Source organism: Podarcis liolepis (assembly GCF_965112155.1).
Source record: "Podarcis liolepis genome assembly, chromosome: 8".
Taxonomy (NCBI): domain Eukaryota; kingdom Metazoa; phylum Chordata; class Lepidosauria; order Squamata; family Lacertidae; genus Podarcis; species Podarcis liolepis.
The window spans coordinates 46,924,869-46,946,433 of NC_139560.1; the positions used below are offsets into that span (position 1 = coordinate 46,924,869).

A 21,565-nucleotide genomic window follows, 5' to 3' on the forward strand; every position below is an offset into this window, starting at 1 on the left:
GCATGTTGGATTTCTCTATATCCTGACAGCTTCAAGAACCTGAGCAGAAACTATTTAACACAAAGCAGTTAATTGATATGGTGATGTTTTAATCTGACCAAGCCATGAGTATATTTGGATTTATGCTATTTAATGTTTTAAAAGTTTCAATAATTTAGTTTTTTTCGTATTTTGGAGCTTTTGTATTTTTTGAGTTTTGCATATTTGAAATGTATCTTCTGTTCTCTAGGATGTTGCAACAGCCATTGACAGAAATAAATCAAACATTATTATACTTTGTGGTAGTTAATAGATTTGCTTGAAATGAAGATTATGGGAATGATCCAGTCCTCTCTCTGGATCCTTTCTCTTGAATATGTAGGTTCCCGTATAAGCAGTCTCTCCCTTTCTCTCTCTTTTCTTTTTTCTTTTTTTCTCTCACTGCAGATCTGTGCATTGCTGTATGCAGGTGAGGGGCTTGTTTCCTCTGTATGCAGCACATATAATTAGTATTTAATTCCAGAAGTAGTAATGATGTAAATAAAGCTGAAATTACTGGTTTTTTTTATTATTATTAAAGTCAGCCCAACATTTTGGTATCTCATTCTTAGTCAGTACTATACCAATTTTGTATTTAGCTTTATGTTACACCATAACCTAAATATTTAAACATTTTCTCTTAAAAAAAAAAAAGAGGTCTTGCAATCTCTTAGTTTTGTTTGTGGAGGCAAAAAATAAATAACTATTTAAATCTAGTTGTTGCCAGTAGTTGAATGGGACTGGTGCTCATGATACCAAGGGACAGTTGGCCAACAGTTAGTGCAAAATCCTGTTCTTCTCACACTAATTGCATTAGTCCCTTCCAGTCCTCCAGTAAATGCCACCACCCTCCATAAGAAGTATGGGCTGTATCCAGATGTAACAGTAAACCAGAATTTAGTCCTCGAGGAATGAGCTTGGGGTGAGGCACTGGCTCTTATTCGCCTTCCTCCAGTGTAGTCAGAAGGAGGAGATTTGAAGCTTTCACACCAGTTTCCAACCAAATCACGGTTATTCATTCCTTGAGGAAGTCACTGCCAAATTTTCTGAGGAGGGCCTAGAATCCTAGCGAGTGGCATGATACGTAAGGCAGGCTGTTACAGTAAGCTGAATAAATTGTAAGGCAAGATAGAATGAGAGTCTGGTAGTCCTATCTATTTGCAACACAGTACGGACAATTTGATTACTACACTTCTCGTGAATAAAACCTACTCTTGCTTAAAATATTAGTGTTCTTATTTTATCCCTCTCACATCAACATTTAAATTTGTATGGACTACATTGACTGAACAAGCCTTTTTATTATTAGTGCACTTGTAATAGCTGCAGAGAAGCTAAATTTGTATTTCAATCAAATAATTTTATCCTCTTTAAAAACTGGCCATAAAATAGCTACTATTATCTATACTTGTTGTTTAAAAGTGGAATAATGTTTATTACATAGTCAGAAACCCTGTTATTTTTAAAATTTTGTTACAAAAGTAAGCAATTGTGTTATTTTTACACCTGACACACTCTATTGAATATATTTTTTTTTTGTTTACTAGGTAAATTGGACTCCAAAGATTAATAGAGAACAGTTGGTTAATGGCTTATTACCTGATGTGAAGGTACCAACATCTGTAAATGATGTGCACTATTATGTAGTTTCATTCCATGATGGGCATGTATCTTTGGAAAGTGCATTCACAATAAGGTTTGTATATTTTCCTCAGTTGTAGTCCTGTTACGAAGTTTGCTCAGTGGCTGTTTCTGTTGGTTACAGCATACAAAAACATGTTTGCTGTTCCTGGTAACAACTTTTAAGTATGTAAATATCAGTATACAATCAAGCATATATTAGACCTTAAGAGCTTCAAAGGCAGTGCACTGCAAAAGCGTAGCGTGCAGATGCACAAAACAGCCAGTTCTAAAATAAGTCATTATAATGATGTTGCTCATGATACTCGCACTCTTGAGTGCTGTGATACATGGAATAACCTTAGTGCTGTGTGAAGTATATATACAGAAGAATCATAGGAATACATGGAATATATTGCTTAAAATGCACTTTTGCTAAATAAATATTTGATCTGCCTCTGTGTGTGTGTGTGTGTGTGTGTGTGTGTGTGTGTGTATATATATATATATATATATATATATATATATATATATATATATATATATATGATGTGTGTTTATAGTTGGGAAATTAGCTCTAAAGCATATATAGCTGTAAAACATAATAAGACATCTAAGAACCCAGCTAATGTCACCTTGTTGGATAATAAAGGACAGTGAGGAAATGTTTAACATAACTCTCACCTTGAGGGGAGGGAATGACATGGAGGAGAGAGGCCACTGAAATCTGAAGGCTTACTGGCCTGTTTCCTTGATGCCCAGACAACCTCCTGTCTTTAAAGTGCTCTGCACTCCTTTCAGGCTCTGCAGCTACAAGTCCACTTCCAGACAAAGGAAAAAGAAAAAAGAGGGAGATGACAGCAGACGTATCTCAGCAGGCAGGGCATTCTACAAACGAGCTGCCCACTTCCATATTGCTGCATAGTGAATCTTCTCATGCAAATTGTTAGCAAGAAGGGCTTCCCCTAATGAGTTTAATGTTGAAACAGGAGGAGACACACTTTCAACTAAAGTCCTAAGTTACATAGGGCTTTATAGGTGTCATTGCCAGCACATTGAATTAAACCTGGTATCATATTGGCAACCAATCAACTCTCAGGATCATGCAATCTTGATAGTGCAGATTGTTAGGTGGCCTAGCCTATCTGAAGCTTCTAAAACAGCTTCAGGATCTGCCATCGTTTTATAGTAATCCAACTGGAAGATTACCAGTGCATGAGTTACTGTGACAATGCTACTCCTGTCTGCAGACTGCCACAGCTAACTAAAGAAATTATTTGTCACTGCAGTCACTTGAGCCCCCAGCAACTATGTTTTATCTAGGAGCATCCCCAGACTACATAGCTGTTCTGTTAAATGGAATGCAACTCCATCTAGAATCGGCTATTTACATCTTAAGAAATTGTATCTTGAAAGAATTATAGCATTTTTTCTGTTTTACTTAGAAGTACACATCTGTTAAGCTGTCAGTATTTGTTTTTGTAGACCACTTGCTGATGAGCCAAAACATATTAAATGCAAATTAAAAGGATCTAATACAATACAAATGGGTGAAAAACTACAAGAAGAAATTGGTAAGTATTTTACTTTTTTACTTTTATTCCGACACAAATGTAGGTGTGATGCAGCGGTACCTATTTATCTACTTACACTGGCGTGCTTTCAAACTGCTAGGTTGGCAGGAGCTGAAACAGAGCAATGGGAGCTCACTCCGTCACAGGGATTCAAACCACTGATCTTCTGATCAGCAAGCCCAAGAGGCTCAGTGGTTTAGACCACAGCGCCACCTGCATCCTGGCGGGAAGGTAAACGGCGTTTCTGTGCTCTCTGGTTTCTGTCACGGTGTTCTGTTGCACCAGAAGCAGCTTAGTCATGACCCGGAAAGGGCATTGTGGACAAATGCCAGCTCACTCAGCCTAAAAGAGAGATGAGCGCCGCAGCCCCATAGTTGCCTTTGACTGGACTTAACCATCCAGGGGTCCTTTACCTTTTACCTTTAGGTGTGATGGCATACTGTGTTCTTGTAGCAAGCTACATCAATATCATGCTCAGCAAGTGTGACAAGTTGCAGTCTTGTTGCCTCCCTTGCCTTACTCATCAGTGTCTCAGCAGACAACCGTGTCTCATGACATATATATATATATATATATATATATATATATATATATATAGTGTACAAGTTGCATTTGTGCAAAAGGCAGTAGTTGCTGTTGCTTATATAAGATGACTGATCCACACTGGTGCATATTGTGACTCCGAGTACTCATTATCTTGGGTCACAACTTCAATCTCCTCTGCTGGTCATCCTGGCTCAGGTGGAACTCCTGCCACCTAGCGCTTGAGGCAGAAACTTCTCACCTCAAGGAAATTTTAACTGGTGATGTTATTGGAAGGGATTTCAGTTTCAAGTTCCTACCTTGTTCAAAGCAGCAGCACTAGAGATCTCTTCTGCCATCTGCACTTTATGCATTAAGGCCTGCATTCAGCCTCATCTCTGGAGATCCTGGCATACGTGCCACCAGATTGGATTGGGATTTGGCACCACCCTGGTAATTAATAGGCTACATTGCAAGCTTTTAAAAGATTTAAAAAATCAAATAGGAAACTGCAGTCTTAATGCCTCCCAGCTCCTTCAGCTTTTTACTTTGCCTCACAAGAAATAGTTGTTTCTTCCTGAGACTCCTGGTGTTCTTCTTTCAAGCTGGTTATTTCCTTGCTTCTTCTACTTCTTGTTGACTTTCTCTGTGTGTTTAGCTTTATCATTAGTTCTCCTTCTCAGTGCTCCTTCCCCCACTGTGGTTGTTTCCCACTCATTTTTCCTGCCTTTCTAGCCTTTAGTTCCCTTATCTGCAGCCCTACTCTATTGCCTTTTTTGCTGCCTTTAGTCACAGTATCCTCTGTATTTCACCCACTCTAAACTTTTGTTCAGTACAGCTAAAGCTTTCCAAACTGAAAGACTCTCAGTTTCCCCATGTTTATGGAGATCAGAACCAGCTGCAATTAATGCACAGTCTAGCTGGCTTTACCACTTGTCTTTCCTTTACTGCATTTATTTCCGGTGTATTTATTCCTGGTGTGTGTGTTTAAATTGTGATTTTCTTTGGCATTACTCTTATTGTGATCCTCTGAGAAATTAATTATAAATTAATTTACCCCAAATTAATCTTCCCCATAACTTGATCTTCTAAGGAATTCATTGTAATTTTATTATCCCTAATCAATTTCCCCATCATTCAGTCCTGAGCTAGTAAACCAATGAAACCCTGTCAGTTAATTCTTTCCTCTACAATCAATGTCAAGTACAATAAATGAGACCTTGCTGCTTAGCTCCATGTAACTTGGCCCAGAGCTTGGCCCACAGGTTGCTGCTTTCCATATCATCCAAAGTTTGGATAGGAAAAGAGGCAGCGGTGCACTAGTATGTACAGCCATGCCCGCCAATTTGCCCACCTACTCTTTCGCCTGCCATATTGGGAATTCCAGACATGAGTTCTGCTCTGCTTTGTTGTTTGGCCATTGATCACGTCAATTGGTAACATCATTTTTGGTGGCCATATTGGGAGATTTGTTTACCATCTGGCAGCTGTCTTGAGTGGGACAACCTGGACTGGGTTGAAGGAGGAACACCTCTGGTTGCCATCTTCAGAGCATTGTTTACTTCCAGTAACCATCTTTAGAATTCTAAAGCCAGTGTGGTGTAGTGGTTAAGAGCGGTAGTCACGTAATCTGGGAAACCGGGTTCGCGTCTCCGCTCCTCCACATGCAGCTGCTGGGTGACCTTGGGCCAGTCACACTTCTGTGAAGTCTCTCAGCCCCACTCACCTCACAGAGTGTTTGTTGTGGGGGAGGAAGGGAAAGGAGAATGTTAGCCGCTTTGAGACTCCTGAAGGGGAGTGAAAGGCGGGATATCAAATCCAAACTCTTCTTCTTCTTCTTCTAAAATAAAATATAAATAATAATAGATGGTTTCTAATTCTTCTGTTGTTGTTTTTTTCCTTAAAGAGGTAATGATTACAGATCAGCATGGAAATCACATTCAAAACCTGACATCAACTTGTTTGGATTCCTTGAAAATAGACGGTAGTGGTCTGGATAAATCAGAATTGAGAAGTGTTTGGCAGGTATTTCTTAACACCATGTTATGTAGGATTTGCATCAGTGAAATTCATCTTATTTGGGGGGAGGGAACTTGTGTCTTTCTCCCTGACACAGCTTAATAACATTCATACAACTGATAAGAGGCAAAGGGGAGTTACTACTTTCAAGCTTGTAAAGATTCTTCAAATGATTTACTTCTATTTACTTCTGTTTTCATGGCAAGTAAATAGTCACCTTTGTGGTGCTATTATTCTTGCTAGTTGGGTCTTTATCCAGAACTCAAATAGTACAAAGCTTTCATAAACTTTCTTGAATGTTGTTACCTTGAGTTGAATTCATTTACTGTTTTCTCAACTCATACTGGTTGACATGGGATATATCTAACTAAGGATAAAGATGGATCCACTTTGATTTATTATGCCATTTAAGTGTACCATATATTATGTTGCAGCATAATATAGATTCTTCACATAATATAGAAAGTGTGCAGACTCCTAGAGAGACAATCACAGCCGCACCCAGGTCAATCCTCTGCAGGCTACACTGAGTTGAGCTGTGGTTTGGCTTTGCATGTCTGTTGAATCCAGGCTCATTGTTTAGCTCTCTCCAGACTAAACATGAGCAGCAACCAAGGTTCTATGTCTTAGGGCTCATGGTTTGGGTGGGATAGCTAAGCCAGAAGCCCAGGTTCAAACAACATTCTCAGTCAGAGCGTGGGAGCCTGCACACTCACATGTATGCTGCCTCCTTTGCATCCCTATTATGCCGCTCAGTGGAGCTCTTCTGGGTAGTGCAGGGCCTTTTCCTGTCTGGGCTGAAGGAGGTAGCAGAACTGATGGTAGTTTGCTGTAACTTGTTTGGAAAGCTTTTTGAGGATAAAATTGCTTGCATCCAGCTTTACTCAGCTGTTACAGCACATGCATCTCAAGGGATGTCCAGAACACTGTCTAGTCCTGCTGTGTTGGATGAGTGTCAGTTGGTAAGACTTGAGCAGGTGGACAAGGTGTTTAAATTGCAGAGTTGTAAGAGCAAACCCCATATGCCATAAATAGAAGCATGTCTATCCTTCCACTTGTATAATCAAATGACTTTATGAGATCAAAATGCTATTGGTTTGTTAAATGTTGTTATGTGTTTCTTTATAGGCAGATACACAAACTATTTGTGTCACAGGAATCAGGTTTAAACCAGGTCCTCCTGGAACCAAAGAACTGTGTTTTGCTTGGCGTGAATTTTCTCATTTCTTGAGACTAAATTTAATTGCAGGACCTCCAGCTAAATTGGTGCTTGTGGACTGGACAGAGTTAGAAAACGTAAGTCTGCATCATGTAATACCAGCAATAGTCTCCATACCTCTGGGAAATAGAGAGAGGAGAGGCATGAACATAACGTTACAGCGTTTCGCTGATATTAAATACTTCTGAAACTTTAGCATGGTCTCTGGCGTGAAAGGAGACATTGAAACAAAAAGAGTACCTTGTATGAAAATAACGTTTCTGACTGGAGTTTCTCATAATTGGCTCTTCTTCATAAGTAAGCGATTGATGAAATGGCTTCTGATCACTGTATGTTTTGCAGCTAAATTGCATTACACACCTAAAATGTCTCATTCCTTATATGCCAAACCAATCACTGCAGCTTGCAGGAGGGGGCATCTTCAGATACCATCTTAATAGAAGGGTACATTCCACACAATGTGATAATTGGGCCTTTAATGGCAGCACTTACCTCTTGAAATTCCATCCCGTTACATATTAGACAGGCATCTGTTGAAGATTTTCCTCTTTTAACAATCCTCCTGAGTAGAGATTTTTACCCCTGATGGATTCTGCATTGCATTTGAAATGTTTTACACACAAACACACACACACACACACACACACACACACACACACACACATATTTGAAATACTTTTATATATTAATCTATTCTATATGTATGTTTGTACTGTATTGTTAAATCACTTTGAAATGCTTCATAAATAAAATAAATAAATAATACTACAGGTTTAAATAGCAATAATTTTTGAACTGCTTCTAGCCTGTGTCAGTGATTAATGGCAAAGAACTACAGAAGCCACTTATAGTCCAGCTGTGTGATCAGTGGAATAACCCATCTTCTGAACCTGATGTCAAAATCAACCTTTTAAAGGCTGGGAACTTAAAGGTAATTGCCTTTGAATTCATGCATCTCACTGGAATATATCATTGTGCAAGACACCCAAAATACAAAATGTTGTTAAAATGCATTCATCTGCATAGTGTCAGCACTTTATATGAGGACAAGTCCTTACCTCAGGGATCTTACAGTCTAAAATGTGACATAGAGGAGATATCCAGAGGCACTGAAAAATAGGATAAGAATGTAGTAATTGTTGCATTAGATGTTTATTCTCAATTACAATAGGGTATAGGAACTCGGTCTTGTGCTAAAAGCCTGTGGAAAAGGTGGGTCTTGAGGGATTTGGAAGAAGTGAGCAAGAAGTGTGTATTTATAAAATACACCTCACTTTTTTAAATGCTTAGATTCCTAGCATATGTGATTGGACAATACGTTTAAAAACACATAATATATATGGATAGATACATAACAATTTGAAAATTATTATTTTATACTGTTTTAGGGATTGAAATAAAACCCTTAGTGTATTGCTCTATGCCAGATAATCTTGGGAACTGAGTGACTACAAGCTGGCTGCTAGGTTATTCAATTTACAAAAAAGAGACATGTAGTTGACAGTCCATTGGCCATGTCTGACCCACCAGTTGTCTGTCTGATGATTACAACTTCTCTTTAGATGGAGCCACACACCAGTCTGACTCCAGGAAAAAGAGAGTAATAGCTGGAAATATAGGGGTTTGCTGCTTAATGATTATTTTAAGTTTCCCATGGTAAATAGCATTAAGTGGCACCCCTAATCCTTAAGTGTTTGCTATATGCTGGGAGGGTAAAGCATCTTAACTATGGAAATACATGGAAAACTGAAATAGAAAATTTGCTGATTTGTAATAGTTAAATCATTATCAGTGCTTCTTAGTCATTCATTAATGGGGAGAAAATCAATTTTCTTGTCAGATTATTCCTTCAAACCAGCAGCATAAAACAGATGAAAATGGCAGAGCAAATTTCGGAGTCCTTAGAATTCATGCTCCTTGGTAAGTGATTGAAAACTCTTACATTCATCAGAAAATGTTTGGAATCGTTTCCAGTCCCAATTCAAAGCGTTGGTTTTCTCCCCATACGAACCAACCCAGACCCTCCGATTATCATCAGAGGCCCTGCTTCATGGGGCCCTTCTCCACAATAGATCTTGAAGGGTGACAACATAAGAATGGGCCTTTTCTGTGGCGACCCCATTTGGGGAATGCTGTCCCAAGGGAGGCTTGCCTGGCTCTTTCATTACATATCATTAGGCACCAGTCAAAAATGTTCCTCTTCAACCACGCCTTTGGCTGTTAGTCTATGACCTTTTAAATGTGTTATGGAGGGGGTGTTATTGTTTCTTTGCTATTTTGTCATGTGTTTCTTTGTTGAAACCTGCCCTGGGATCTTCGCCTAAAGGGTGATAAGGGTAAAGGGACCCCTGACAGTTAGGTCCAGTCGCTTACAATTCTGGGGTTGCGACACTCATCTCGCTTTATTGGCCAAGGGAACCAGCATACAGCTTGCGGGTCATGTGGCCAGCATGACTAGCCGCTTCTGGCGAACCAGAGCATCGCACGGAAACACCGTTTACCTTCCTGCCAGAGCAGTACCTATTTATCTACTTGCACTTTGACATGCTTTCATACTGCTAGGTTGGCAGGAGCAGGGACCAAGCAACGGGAGCTCACCCTGTCGTGGGGATTCGAACCACCTACTCTAGGCTCTGTGGTTTAGACCACAGTGCCACCCGTATCCTTTTAAAGGGAGGTACATAAATTTAATAAATTATTACTGTTATAAAAATCAGATACCCTTAAAAGCCTGAAAGAACAGGGTGGACTTGCCTGATCCTTCTCATAATTAGCAGCAACAGCTCTGCAGCTCTGCTCCACCTTGCGAGCCATTCCTAAAAAAAAAGTTAAAGGTGATGCAGCATGGCTTGTGAGGAAAAACTGAAGATTTGTGCACCTCAGATATGCTTCCCAACAGTCGCCAGTCTAACCTTGAAGGCACCCAGAAAAGGGCGTCCAGTGAAAAATTTAATTAACAGGAAGGTTCATCAAAGAAAAATTCTTTCAAATGCCTCAAGTCTCAAGCCAATTTAGGGTTATCTTGGCCAAGCTAGGCACCTTGAATTGAGTAAATATGTTTTGACCCAGACATAATGCATGTATAGCTATCGGTTCCAGTTAAAAGTGTGATGATTGCATTCTGCACCAGTTGCCGTTTTCAGACAGTCTTCAAGTGCCTCTTCACTTTCCATGAAGAAATAGCCTTCTCCTACACCCAACTCTGTCATTGGAGGCACAGGTGCCCTTGGCAACTAAGAGTCCCTTTCACCAGCTTAGGCTGGTGTGGCTGTTTCTGAATTACTGCAATGTGCTCTGTGTGGGGCTACTCTTGAGGTCTTACTATTTTATTTATTAAATTTCTGTATCTCCCTTCATCTGAAGATCACAGAGCAGTGTATAATATAAAAACACAAAAATACATACCATAATAACAAACAAAAAACAATACCACCACCCCCCACACACAGTTTAAAAGGCCATAGTTTGTTTTAATTAGCCAATGGCCTGGAAGAAGATAATGTTTTTGCCTGGCACATAAAGATACATAATGAGGGTGCCATTATCTGAATTGAGTTTCATATATTTTCCCCTCTTAAAACCCATTACTGACTCTAGGCACTTGTTCAAAATGTACATGGCTACACCTAGAGCCAATGAAAATGAAAAGTGTAATCCACATATTTATAGCATTCAGTTCTAAAACTGTGAACAACCTCTCCCATTGGCTTCATACACAGTGGAAAATCTATACTTTTTTTTAGGTTTGTTGAAACTTTTTGGACAAAGAGGTATATTGGAGTTTAACCACGATTTTATTTTGCAGGGGAGAGCATACATTGCAATTTAAAGCGACATACAACAAGAACACACTAAACTGTCCAGTAATCAGATTAAATGTTCAGCCTGACCCCGAGAGACCTGTACGTTTGAATGTCAAGTATGACACGAATGCTACCCTTGTAGCTGGAAACACCTTTCCTGGTGAGTTTTTGTTTATGACATTTTAATCTAACCATATGTAAGGTCTTTGCCATTTTTAGTTTTGTAACTGTCAGGACTGACCATAGCTATATATAGCTTGGTAAAGTGTAACATTCATGTATAAAATGGGTTTAGAACTCAGTTTGTGAAGACCTGTCTACAAATTCAGCATGCCCTTGCCTAAGCTGCTGTGATGTTACATTTTCATAATTATTTAATTGCTGAAGCATTTACGTGGAGCACTAAGATCAATGGTTTATAGCAGTCATTAGTAACATCTCTGGTATGTAACAGTTAATCATTTTCAGGAAATGGATCTAAGCGTCTTGCAGGTTTCCACTTGCATGCCTGTCTTGGAAAGAGCTGGAATTCAGTGGTAGAGTACATGCATTGCATGCAGAATGTTCAGCCCCTGGCTCCTCTTAAGTTTTGCTGAGAAAGACAGCTGTCTGGAATCTGAGCCTCTGTCAGTCAGTGTAAGACAGTACTGAACTAGATGGGACCAGTGATCTGGTTTGGTATAAGATAACTTCCTAATATTTCAGAACATTTTAATTTTGAAATGTAAAACAGAACTTTAGCGAGAAAGATTCATATGCTTTTTTCTCCCCACAGATTTCATTATTAGTGTTATTTCTGAAGCTGGTAACATTATTAAAAATATAAGCCCAGGAATAATTTATATGAAAATGTGGGAAGGTAGTAGAACTGTATCTCAAAATGTAAGTAAAATTCTCTACCTTTTAGCTACTGAGCCAGGTTCAAGGTCTTGCTGTTGACATTTAAAGCCCCAAGCAACTTTCAAAGACTTGATATGATTACCCAAGCTTTCCTGGACTCCTAATTTTTAAATTCTCCTTTCATGCACTGCTCATTTTAATCTATCTATACATATTATTATGTTTTTACTTTATTATTTAAAAGTCTTGTTTGAATAATGTTGCATTTTTACATGAATTGTTATTGATTTTTAAAAATCTGATTATTATGTAAACGGCTTAGTTTTTTTATAGATATACAGTGCATATTTTATAAATAACTGTTAATATATGAAAGAGTGGAGCAAATGACTTACACGAGCGCCACATTGGTGCTGTTTTAAATAGTTATACATGGCAGCTATTTAAACTCAGCATACGGGGATTGGATATCTCCCCTATGTCACTGAAGATATTTAAGAATCAAAGCATATGGTAATACAGTGAACCATTCCACTTGAACTGATCTTTCATGTATTATTAACCACATAATGGTAGCAATTTTATGCTGCTCCAACATGGCAACCATATCATGTCAGCCAGTCTTGTTGTTTGGAGGGCTTAACTTCTCTTCCTTTTGTGAGGCTGTGGGGTTTAATCCAGAGTGGTGTTAAGTAACAAATCCTGTCGGTGCAAGGATTTCAGCTTGCATGACAGAACTTCCTCAGGGCAGGGCAGATTTGGAGAGGGCACAGACCACATGCAGGGCAAGTGAAGGCGTCCCGTTGTGCAAGCTGAAATCCCTGTGCTGTTGGGATGTATCAATTTGAATACCACCTATGATCTATTGAAAACGTGTTTTTGATAGTAAAAGGACCAAATGGCAGAAATCAATGAATTTCGTAGTACAGTAGAAGGAGAGTGAAGGATTGAGGAAACCCACACAATAACATCTTTACAGTGTGCCCCGCAAGTCGAATGCCTCGCAAGACGAAAAACTCGCTAGACGAAAGGGTTTTGCGGTTTTTGAGCTGCTTCGCAAGGCGAATTTCCCTATGGGCTTGCTTCGCAAGACGAAAACGTCTTGCGTTTTTTGCAAGTTTGTTGCCTTTTTCTTAACACCGTTAATACAGTTGCGACTTGACTTCGAGGAGCAACTCATAGAACGCAGTGTGGTAGCCTTTTTTGAGGTTTTTGGTGATTTTTGAAGCTTTTCCAAAACTTTTCCGACACCGTGCTTTGCAAGACGAAAAATTCGCTAGACGAAAAAACTCGCGGAACGAATTAATTTTGTCTTGCGAGGCACCACTGTACTTAGTTAATGAAGTGCCTTTCTTTAAAGCCCAGTTTTATTTATTCTGCTTGTCTACTTCATATTTAACATAGTTATCTTTAAAATTATACATATATGATCCCTTGTAATTTCTTTTTAAGGTTACAACGTATGTCTGTACCAAAACAAATGATGACGACAGTAGCTTTTTTTACTTCAGGTAAATAAATTCGGTAGGGCTCTAAATGGTTTTGTCATAGCTTAGAAGAAGCAAAATGTCAAAGGTTAATACTGTAGTTACTTTATCAAGGAAGGCAGTGTAGTAGCTGTGTAGAAATAATCTTTTAAAATGTGTTTACTGGGACAGGATTTGTTCTATATACAGTGTAAAAATTTCCTGCGTGTTTGGGGTTATGTAAACAGTGGCATTTCAACTACAGTAGTACCTCGAGTTAAAATCGTCTCAGGTTACAAACTCCGCTAAACCTGGAAGAGTTACTTTGAGTTAAGAACTTTGCCCCAGGATGAGAACGGAAATCGTGTGCCGGCAGCGCAGTGGCAGCAAGAGGCCCCATTAGCGAAAGCACGCCTCTAGTTAACAACAGTTTCAGGTTAAGAACGGACCTCCAGAATGAATTAAATTTGTAACTAGAGGCACCACTGTACTAAGTATCCATTGGTGGCTGGCAGTTGTCACTTAACTAGTTGCATAAGACTGGTCTGGGAAAAGCTGGGTTCTTTTTAAACTGAGTTAGATTGCAAAATTTCACTTCTGATTGGCTTGCTGGATAGAAATTCTTTGTCACTCATTGGGTAGGGCAAGTGTTCTGATGGGGGTGTAGAATTTTGAGCCACTCAAATCTAATTGGTTGAAGGGTGGGCTGGCTAGAACATAAGCAGGCTAATTTTGACTGTCCAGGGGGAAAGCATGACTGTCTGAGGCTGCTGGCCAGAAGAGGAAAGGCAGAAGGAAGTCTGGAGTTGAAGCAGGTAGAAGCCAGGCAAGTGGCTATTGAATATATTGTTAGGAAGAGGCTTGGAAATACAGTCTTCCCCCAAAAGAGCTAAATTACTAAATTAAGTCAAAGATTGAAAGGGAGGCCATCAAAGGCCAGTAAGCAGGAGTGGAGCAAGAAGCTACTGGAGCCAACCAGAGAGAGAACTGCCTGAAAGCCTGGCTTAGAGAAAACCAGCAGAAGTCCTCTGTACCTGATGGTGAGACTGACTGATATGGGGAGAAATGACTAAATGTATGGTAATTGGTTTATGAGTTTGATAGGTAAAGGAACTAAGTTTTTACAAGCCAGTCTTATGTAAGCTTCTGTATTAGCAAGTACCGTATTTTTCGCACCATAGGACGCACTTTTTCCCTCCTAAAAAGCAAGGGAAAATGTGTGTGCGTCCTATGGAGCGAATGCAGGGGGGAGGCAGGCGGGAAAAGCCCTCAAGAGCCGCACACAAGCTTCGTGCGCTCTTGCGGGCTTTTCTCCAGGAGGGAGAAGGGACTGACTGGCTGCAGCAGTCCCTTCTCCCTCCTGGGGGAAAAGCCCCCAAGAGCGGCACCCTCTTTAAAGGCTGCGCGGCTCCTGCAGGCTTTTCTTCGAGGTGGGGGAATCCCCCCACCTCCCAGAAAAGCCAGGAGAAGCCGCACAGCCCCTTTAAAGAGCGCACGGCTTCTGCGGGAGGTGGGGGAAGCTGCAGCAGATTCCCTCCTCCCGGGCTCCCTTTGAAGCGGCAATGTGGGAGGGGAGCAGCTTGCACTTGTGTAAGCAGCTCCTCTCCCACTTTCCTCCTTCAAAGCAACTACGGAGGAGGGAAGGAAGGGGCCCATGGATCCTCTTCGCTGCTCGAGGCTGCAGCAGATTCCCTCCTCCCGGGCTCCCTTTGAAGCAGCAAAGTGGGAAGGGAGCAGCTTACACTCGTGTAAGCAGCTCCTCTCCCACTTTCCTCCTTCAAAGCAACTACGGAGGAGGGAAGAAAGGGGACCATTAATCCTCTCCGCTGCTCGAGGCTGCAGCAGATTCCCTCCTCCCGGGCTCCCTTTGAAGCAGCAAAGTGGGAGGGGGGCAGCTTACACTTGTGTAAGCAGCTCCTCTCCCACTTTCCTCCTTCAAAGCAACCACGGAGGAGGGAAGGAAGGGGACCATGGATCCTCCCCTGCTGGAGGCTTCAGCGGATTCCCTCCTCCGTGATTGCTTTGAAGCAGCAAAGTGGGAGGGGAGCAGCTTACACTCGTGTAAGCAGCTCCTTTCCCACTTTCCTGCTTCAAAGCAACTACGGAGGAGAGAAGGAAGGGGACCATGGATCCTCCGCTGCTCATGGCTGCAGCGGATTCCTCCTCCTTGATTGCTGGGAGTTTCTCTGGGCAGGAATTCCCTCAGCTTAAGTGGGGGGGGGAAGTGTGGCAGGTAGGGGGGTACTGAGAGACACATGTCTCTCAGATGAAAATTGGGAGTGGGCATTGTCTGAAGTGGCTGTGGATCTCCTGCCGCAGAACTGTAGGACTGTATAGAGTTGGGAGGGCCACCCAAGGGTCATCTAGCCCAGCCCCCTCACAATGTAGGAATGACAGCTAAAGAACGCCAGGCAGATGGTCCCCCAACCGCTGCTTAAAAGCCTCCAGTGGTGGAGACCCCAAACACCTTCCGAGGTCATAGAATTGCAGGGTTGGAAGGGAACCCCAGGAGTCATCTAGTCCAGCCCCGGTGGACAGCGGGCGCAATCCATCCCGTTGCGCAAGACTAAAGATGCTGCGCAAGGCTAAAGAAGAAGCCAAAGCAGTGAGCGGGATGGATCGCGCTTGCTGCCTTGTCTTCTTTAGCTGCACTGGAGAGGTTTAGCTCCTGGCTGGAGAGGTTGCGCGGCTATGGATCCCGCGCGCTGTCTTGGCTTCTTTGCTCTTTGGGGCTGGGGGGGGGGAACCCGGGCTTCCCCCGCAGCCCCGAGAAGCTCTGGGAGAAGTGGACAGGCTGCATGCAGCCTGTCCGTTGCTCTTTGGGGCTGGGGGGAGGAAAATATTTTTTTCCTTGATTTCCCCCTCTAAAAACTAGGTGCGTCCTGTGGTCCGGTGCGTCCAATAGAGCGAAAAATACGGTAACTGCCATTTATAATAAGAGTAACCCTATAAAAGCAAATATAAGCCTTAAAGAAACGGTAACCAATTTAAATATTCACCTTCAATCAATTTCTTTATTCTGTGAACCGCCCTGTACCTGGGGGTCTCAAGGCAGTTCACAGAATATAAATTCAATAATAATAATTTATTGTTATAGTCAGAATTTACCTTGTTTTCCTTTATAATAATAAAGGACAACAAAATGAATCTGCTGCTTTGTACCTTGTCTAAAGTAACACAGCTACTGTGTTATAAATTAAGGTTTTTGTAAATGCCATAGTAAAGATATAGGGGGGCAACAGTTACAAGATTTGAAATATAAGCACAGAGGTGGGAATAAAATAGGAACCCCTTCACACCACCAGCGAATAAGCAGTTGTAAATAGAAGCTGGTTTTCCACATGTAAAATGGGGCAGCTCTCCACAGTAGCAAATACCTTACTAAACTAAGGATTATTTGAATTTTTTTACTGCACTGTTTAGTTTTCAAAATGCAATGTTCATCTATTGCAATGAACAAAATAAGGGCTAAGTATTAAAATATTGCAAAGAGGTTGAAGCCAAATGCAACCAGAATGAGGTTGTGTTGATAAAAAATGTCAAATCCAGAATGTAGCGATTCTTTCAACTTAGCTCTCTGCTGAATTCCTATTACAGATAGGTAGCCGTGTTGGTCTGCCATAGTCAAAATAAAAAATATTCCTTCTAGTAGCACCTTAAAGACCAACTAAGTTAGTTCTTGGTATGAGCTTTCGTGTGCATGCACAGTAGTTGGAGAAAAAGTTGAGGGGTTTGCATGCGTTTAACTAAGATAATTTTTGTTGCAGCATATGACAAGGCAACTACATTTATAGTCTGTATTTATAGTCTTCAAATACAATGGTACCTCTGGTTGCGAACGGGATCCGTTCCGGAGGTCTGTTCGCAACATGAAAAGAACGCAGCCCGCAGTGGCACGTCTGCGCACGCGCGGGTTGCGATTTGTCTCTTCTGCACATGCGCGTGACGTCATTTTGCGTGTCTGCGCATGCACGAGTGGCAAAACCCGGAAGTAACCCTTTCCAGTACTTCCGGGTTGCTGCGGGACGTAACCTGAAATAACATAACATGAAGCGGACGTAACATGAGGTATGACTGTATAGGAATTAATTTTTTGCATATTAGTAATTAGAACAAGATATATGAGGGGAAAATATATTACTTAGAAGAAACTTTGGGTTAGATTCAGGTGTCTTTCCTTCAACAAGATCTACTTGCATTGAAAGAATGAAACATTTGGTTCAGCTCATAAAATGTATCCTCATTTAATAGAGAGGTGGGTTTGTGTTAGAAAATATAAATATTGAAAGTTTTACTTTGTTACTAAAATCCTGATATTTGCAATTTAGGCAAAAAATGGTTCCAGAGAAAGTGGGCACCTACAGCATCCAGTTTGCATTTGCCATTGACAAAATAAACATTCTTAACAGCGAACAGGTTTGCTTTTGAAATAACAGTTATAAAATAAAATGCTGTAATTTGCTATAGACATTTTTCTTATTTTATCTCATAAGATTTGAATGAGTTACAAGCTAATTTATGTTGATGTTTTGAATAACCTGTTCAACTTGTCTGACCTTTACTACTTTCTTAGAAATAAAAAGGCCTTTCCCTGAAGTATTTCCTTCTCTTGCATGAACCTACCAATTGGTTAAAATCATTAAAACATCATACAACAATAAAATAATAGAATACAGAATAAATAGCCAACACTGAGTCAAGCCAATTCTCTAAAAACACTTGGTGAAACAAACATTTTTAGCAGGTGACAAAATATCAGAAGTCTAGGTACTTGTCTGTTTTCAAAGGAGCAGAGTCTTCCAAAGAGCTAGTGCTATTCATAAGTCTATTCATAAGGAACTCATCTATCCACTTAAAATGATAGTCCCTGAATAACCACTCATATGCAGACAAATTCGACAGAACTTAAAGGGACATTTTTTTTCCTGCCCACCCCCCAATTTCCTGCTTAAATATATACACACGGAGATCCCTCTTTCTCCATTTGGAGGCACCCAGAAAGAAACAGTCTAAACACTGCTGCCACCCAGAAATCATGCTGTCATGCAAGGGACCCCAAGGGTCATCTAGTTCAACCCCCTGCAGTTCAGGAATCCTGTCCACAGCCATCCCTGGGTGGACCCGAACCACCAACCTTCTGGTTAACAGCCAGACACACTGACCCGTAGCACCATCTGAGATGGATGCCGACAACAGAAGAATCGCTCCACTTTCCCATTTTTAAAACTTGCTCTCTGGCACTACTGTTTTCTCTGTTGCTGGATTTACTAGATTGATGCTGCTTTTAATTTGCTTTTGATTTCCATGTTGTACTTTATATTTTGGGGGGGTTTAAAAAAATGCACCACCTAGAAAACTATCTATAATGGGCATTCTATAGTGGAATTCTCCCATACATAAGCTCAGTGTCTGTGCTTGACTAGATCAAGCCCAATTTTTTCAATGCATGAGGCAAGTCCTGATTCAAAAGTACCTGGCCTTCCTCTGTATGTTTTTGCTCTACCACTGTCATATGGAACAGTGGTGGAGAAGAGAGTAGTACAGCATTTTAAGAAATACTTGTGACAACAGCAGCTACTTCTTTTCCACAATTCCTTGTTGTGCAGTTCATATAAAGGTCCACAGGGATGGGCTAATTAGTAGCATTAATACTTTCTTGAATGCATTATATAAAGCTGCAATGAATAAGCACAAATCCAGAAATAGATGTAGTGTGGCCCAACTTATACAAGTTTTGAAGTGTGATTTCCACTTTTGTGTAGTCGGGGTCTTCAGTGATAGCAGTGTAGGAACTATCCAGTGGCTGTCAGTTGCAGTTGTTAAAACTACATCATGGGCCCATCTGTATGGAAGCAAAACACACAAGAAAAATACAGATGAATTGGAAACTTAGTATTCTACAATTAAGGTTGTTTCTATTCTTGATTTGCCTTAAAAGACATGCTTCAGTACTTGTTGACCGCCTTTAAGACTGTGAACTGAGTATTGTGATGATCTTTTCCTCAGATTGTTTTTGAAGTGGAGCCTAATGAACCAACACAGCTGATGCCAAGAATTTTGCCAAATACTCCTACCGTTTCTAATGCTCAGAGTGTTGGCAGTCGGACCCTTGTCAAAGACTTGACTCTCGTTATTATGGTAATTAAGTAGGATTGTATGTAATAAAATGACTTAAAATGGAATGGATTTCACTTTTTAAGAAAGGTATATTGAAGCTGGATAAAATAGACATTGGTTCTCTTATTTCCTGCTTTACAATCAATATTTTGAAAAAAGTGGATTTTAAGTTCCGTCTGATTGTTTGGCCATATAGCTATAGAGAGAGGCTTAAAGGGCCTCAGTTGGTCCCTCAGCCGGAGGGTCACCCCACACGTAAACAGTTAACTTGTACTTTATTTATCATTTACATTAAGGTTGGCAGCCCATTACTTGTATTTTGTTTTAGGAAAAACCTTAAATTTTATCCTGGGTTATTCCAGCAATTGCTCTTTATAAGATTCTGTCTAATTAAATTGTAAGGTGGAAGTTTAGTCTTCTGGGCTTTAGTCTTCGTGATTAGGCGTGCTGAGACTGAAAAACCTGGAATTTATTCCACTTGAAAAGTAAGATATGAGATATATAGAGCCTATTCCCAGTATTCAACAGCAATAATCCATAATCTTGATTACAAAGGGTGATTCTCATCTAATTCACACTCAGAGTAGACCCATTAATTTCAAAGGTCTCCTCTGAATATGACTATCAGTGAATATAACTCAAAGGCTTTTGATTATTGCCTTATACAAATGAATAATCTGGTCAGGGCAAATACAACAGGCTCGCTAAAACACACACCCAAGCCTCCATTTTTCATGTTAATTGATATTAATATTGATACAGGCATGTAAACCTTTATGGTGGGGGTGGGCACACATTTCTCCATTACTGCTGTTTAACTAAATTCCCCCAAGTTAATGCTGCAATTGAGTGACAATATAAAAAATCATTTCAAAGTCCCACTTCACTCTTCCCAGGTTTTTTTTTTCTTTTGAAAAGATCTTGGGTGGTTTTCAACTAAGTTTTACCTGGAGTAGAGCCATTAAAATTCATGAACATGACTTAGTTAGGTTTATTCATTTACCTTGTGGGATACTGGGGCCAATGGTTTGGGCTGTTCCTCAGCACGTGATCGCAGGCAGGAGTGATTTGATTGATTTCAGTGGGTCTACACTTTGAGTAAAACTAAGTTGAAATGCCCAACTGCATTTTGAGCTCAGGACAGTGCAGTTTGCAGGAAATGGGGCTGTAAACTTCCAAAGAGTTCTGGAAACAACACAACTCTAATATCTTCTTAATTTTAAGGATGAATACAAAAACTGCACTGGCAATGACTTGGATGGGAAAATCATAGCTAAAATTCGAAGTTCAACTGATAAAGTTAAGGACATCCCCCTGTTTCAGGGTAAAACAGATACAGTTGAGTTTCCATTTCACAGAGGAATTGTTGAAATTGAGGTGAGTCTTCTAAACATAATTGTAATGTACGTTTAGAGGTAATATTCCTAAAACCGAAAGCAGCCATGTCTTCTCTTGCACATGTGTCACTTTTCCTTACATTTTTCATTTAGTTTTTCCTGTGTTTTAAGAAACTTTAGATACTAATGGGCATGATCCAGAGAAAATAAGTAAAAGCACAGTCATATATATATATATATATATATATATATATATATATATATATGCAGGTTTTGGTGTCTTCGGGTGTCTTCCCGTGTAAGAGTTGGGGTGTCTAGGCGACGTTTCGACGAGGTCTCACTCGTCATCTTCAGGCTGGTGCTTTCGGCTTCTTGTTACTGGAACAGAGCAGGATCTCAGTGTTTGAGTTCCTATAAATACTGTTGAGGGGGTGTGGTGTATAGCCTCCAACGTTCTGGGCAGAGAGGAAGTTCCCAGGTTAGTGTGCCTTTTCTTCTTTTGTTCCTTAATTACTTGAGGGATATCTTGAGTGATTTCTTGAGTGATATTCTGAGTACCACTTAGGTGGGTCATTAGGTGTGGATTAGTTGCTAAAGCTTTCGTGTCTTGACCTCTTGAGCTTGTGAAGAGTTTTTCTGAGAAGATGGCTGTACTGCACTTAGTTGTGCTCTGGCTTGGCTTCGTGTATAGGGGCGAGCTGTGGTTTTGTGCCCTGTGCCAGCCAGATCTGTGTAGGGATTGCAGGGGGGTGCAGCATCCGGAGGTGCCACTATGGTTTGGCTACTGGATGGTGTCTGTAATTTATCTGTGGAGAGGGTCTGGGTTTGGGTCTGGTGTGGTTGATTGGTGATGGCGTTCTGTGTGCCTCTGGTTCTGGTGTCGGTTTTTGTGGGGAGGGCTAATTTCCAGATGTCTGGCAGGCGGGACGTGTCGTCACGCTTGTTCATGTTGTGAGGGTGTTTCTCTATCTTGATGGCTTCCATGATTATTCTCTTGTGGTGATGTTCCATGTTAAAGAGCAATTTGGAA

General features: G+C 40.6%; 1 protein-coding gene across 1 annotated transcript in view; it reads left to right on the plus strand.

The window, feature by feature from the left end:
* SMCHD1 (structural maintenance of chromosomes flexible hinge domain containing 1) overlaps positions 1–21,565 on the plus strand; it is a 68,373-nt gene that overhangs the window by 30,009 nt on the left and 16,799 nt on the right. The window contains exons 26-37 of the mRNA XM_083518459.1: positions 1,566–1,714; positions 3,124–3,212; positions 5,641–5,759; positions 6,882–7,049; positions 7,778–7,903; positions 8,813–8,892; positions 10,778–10,935; positions 11,551–11,657; positions 13,068–13,126; positions 17,410–17,497; positions 19,088–19,219; positions 20,423–20,575. Of these exons, the coding sequence (XP_083374585.1) occupies positions 1,566–1,714; positions 3,124–3,212; positions 5,641–5,759; positions 6,882–7,049; positions 7,778–7,903; positions 8,813–8,892; positions 10,778–10,935; positions 11,551–11,657; positions 13,068–13,126; positions 17,410–17,497; positions 19,088–19,219; positions 20,423–20,575 (1,428 nt within the window). The remainder of the gene's footprint in view (positions 1–1,565; positions 1,715–3,123; positions 3,213–5,640; positions 5,760–6,881; positions 7,050–7,777; positions 7,904–8,812; positions 8,893–10,777; positions 10,936–11,550; positions 11,658–13,067; positions 13,127–17,409; positions 17,498–19,087; positions 19,220–20,422; positions 20,576–21,565) is intronic.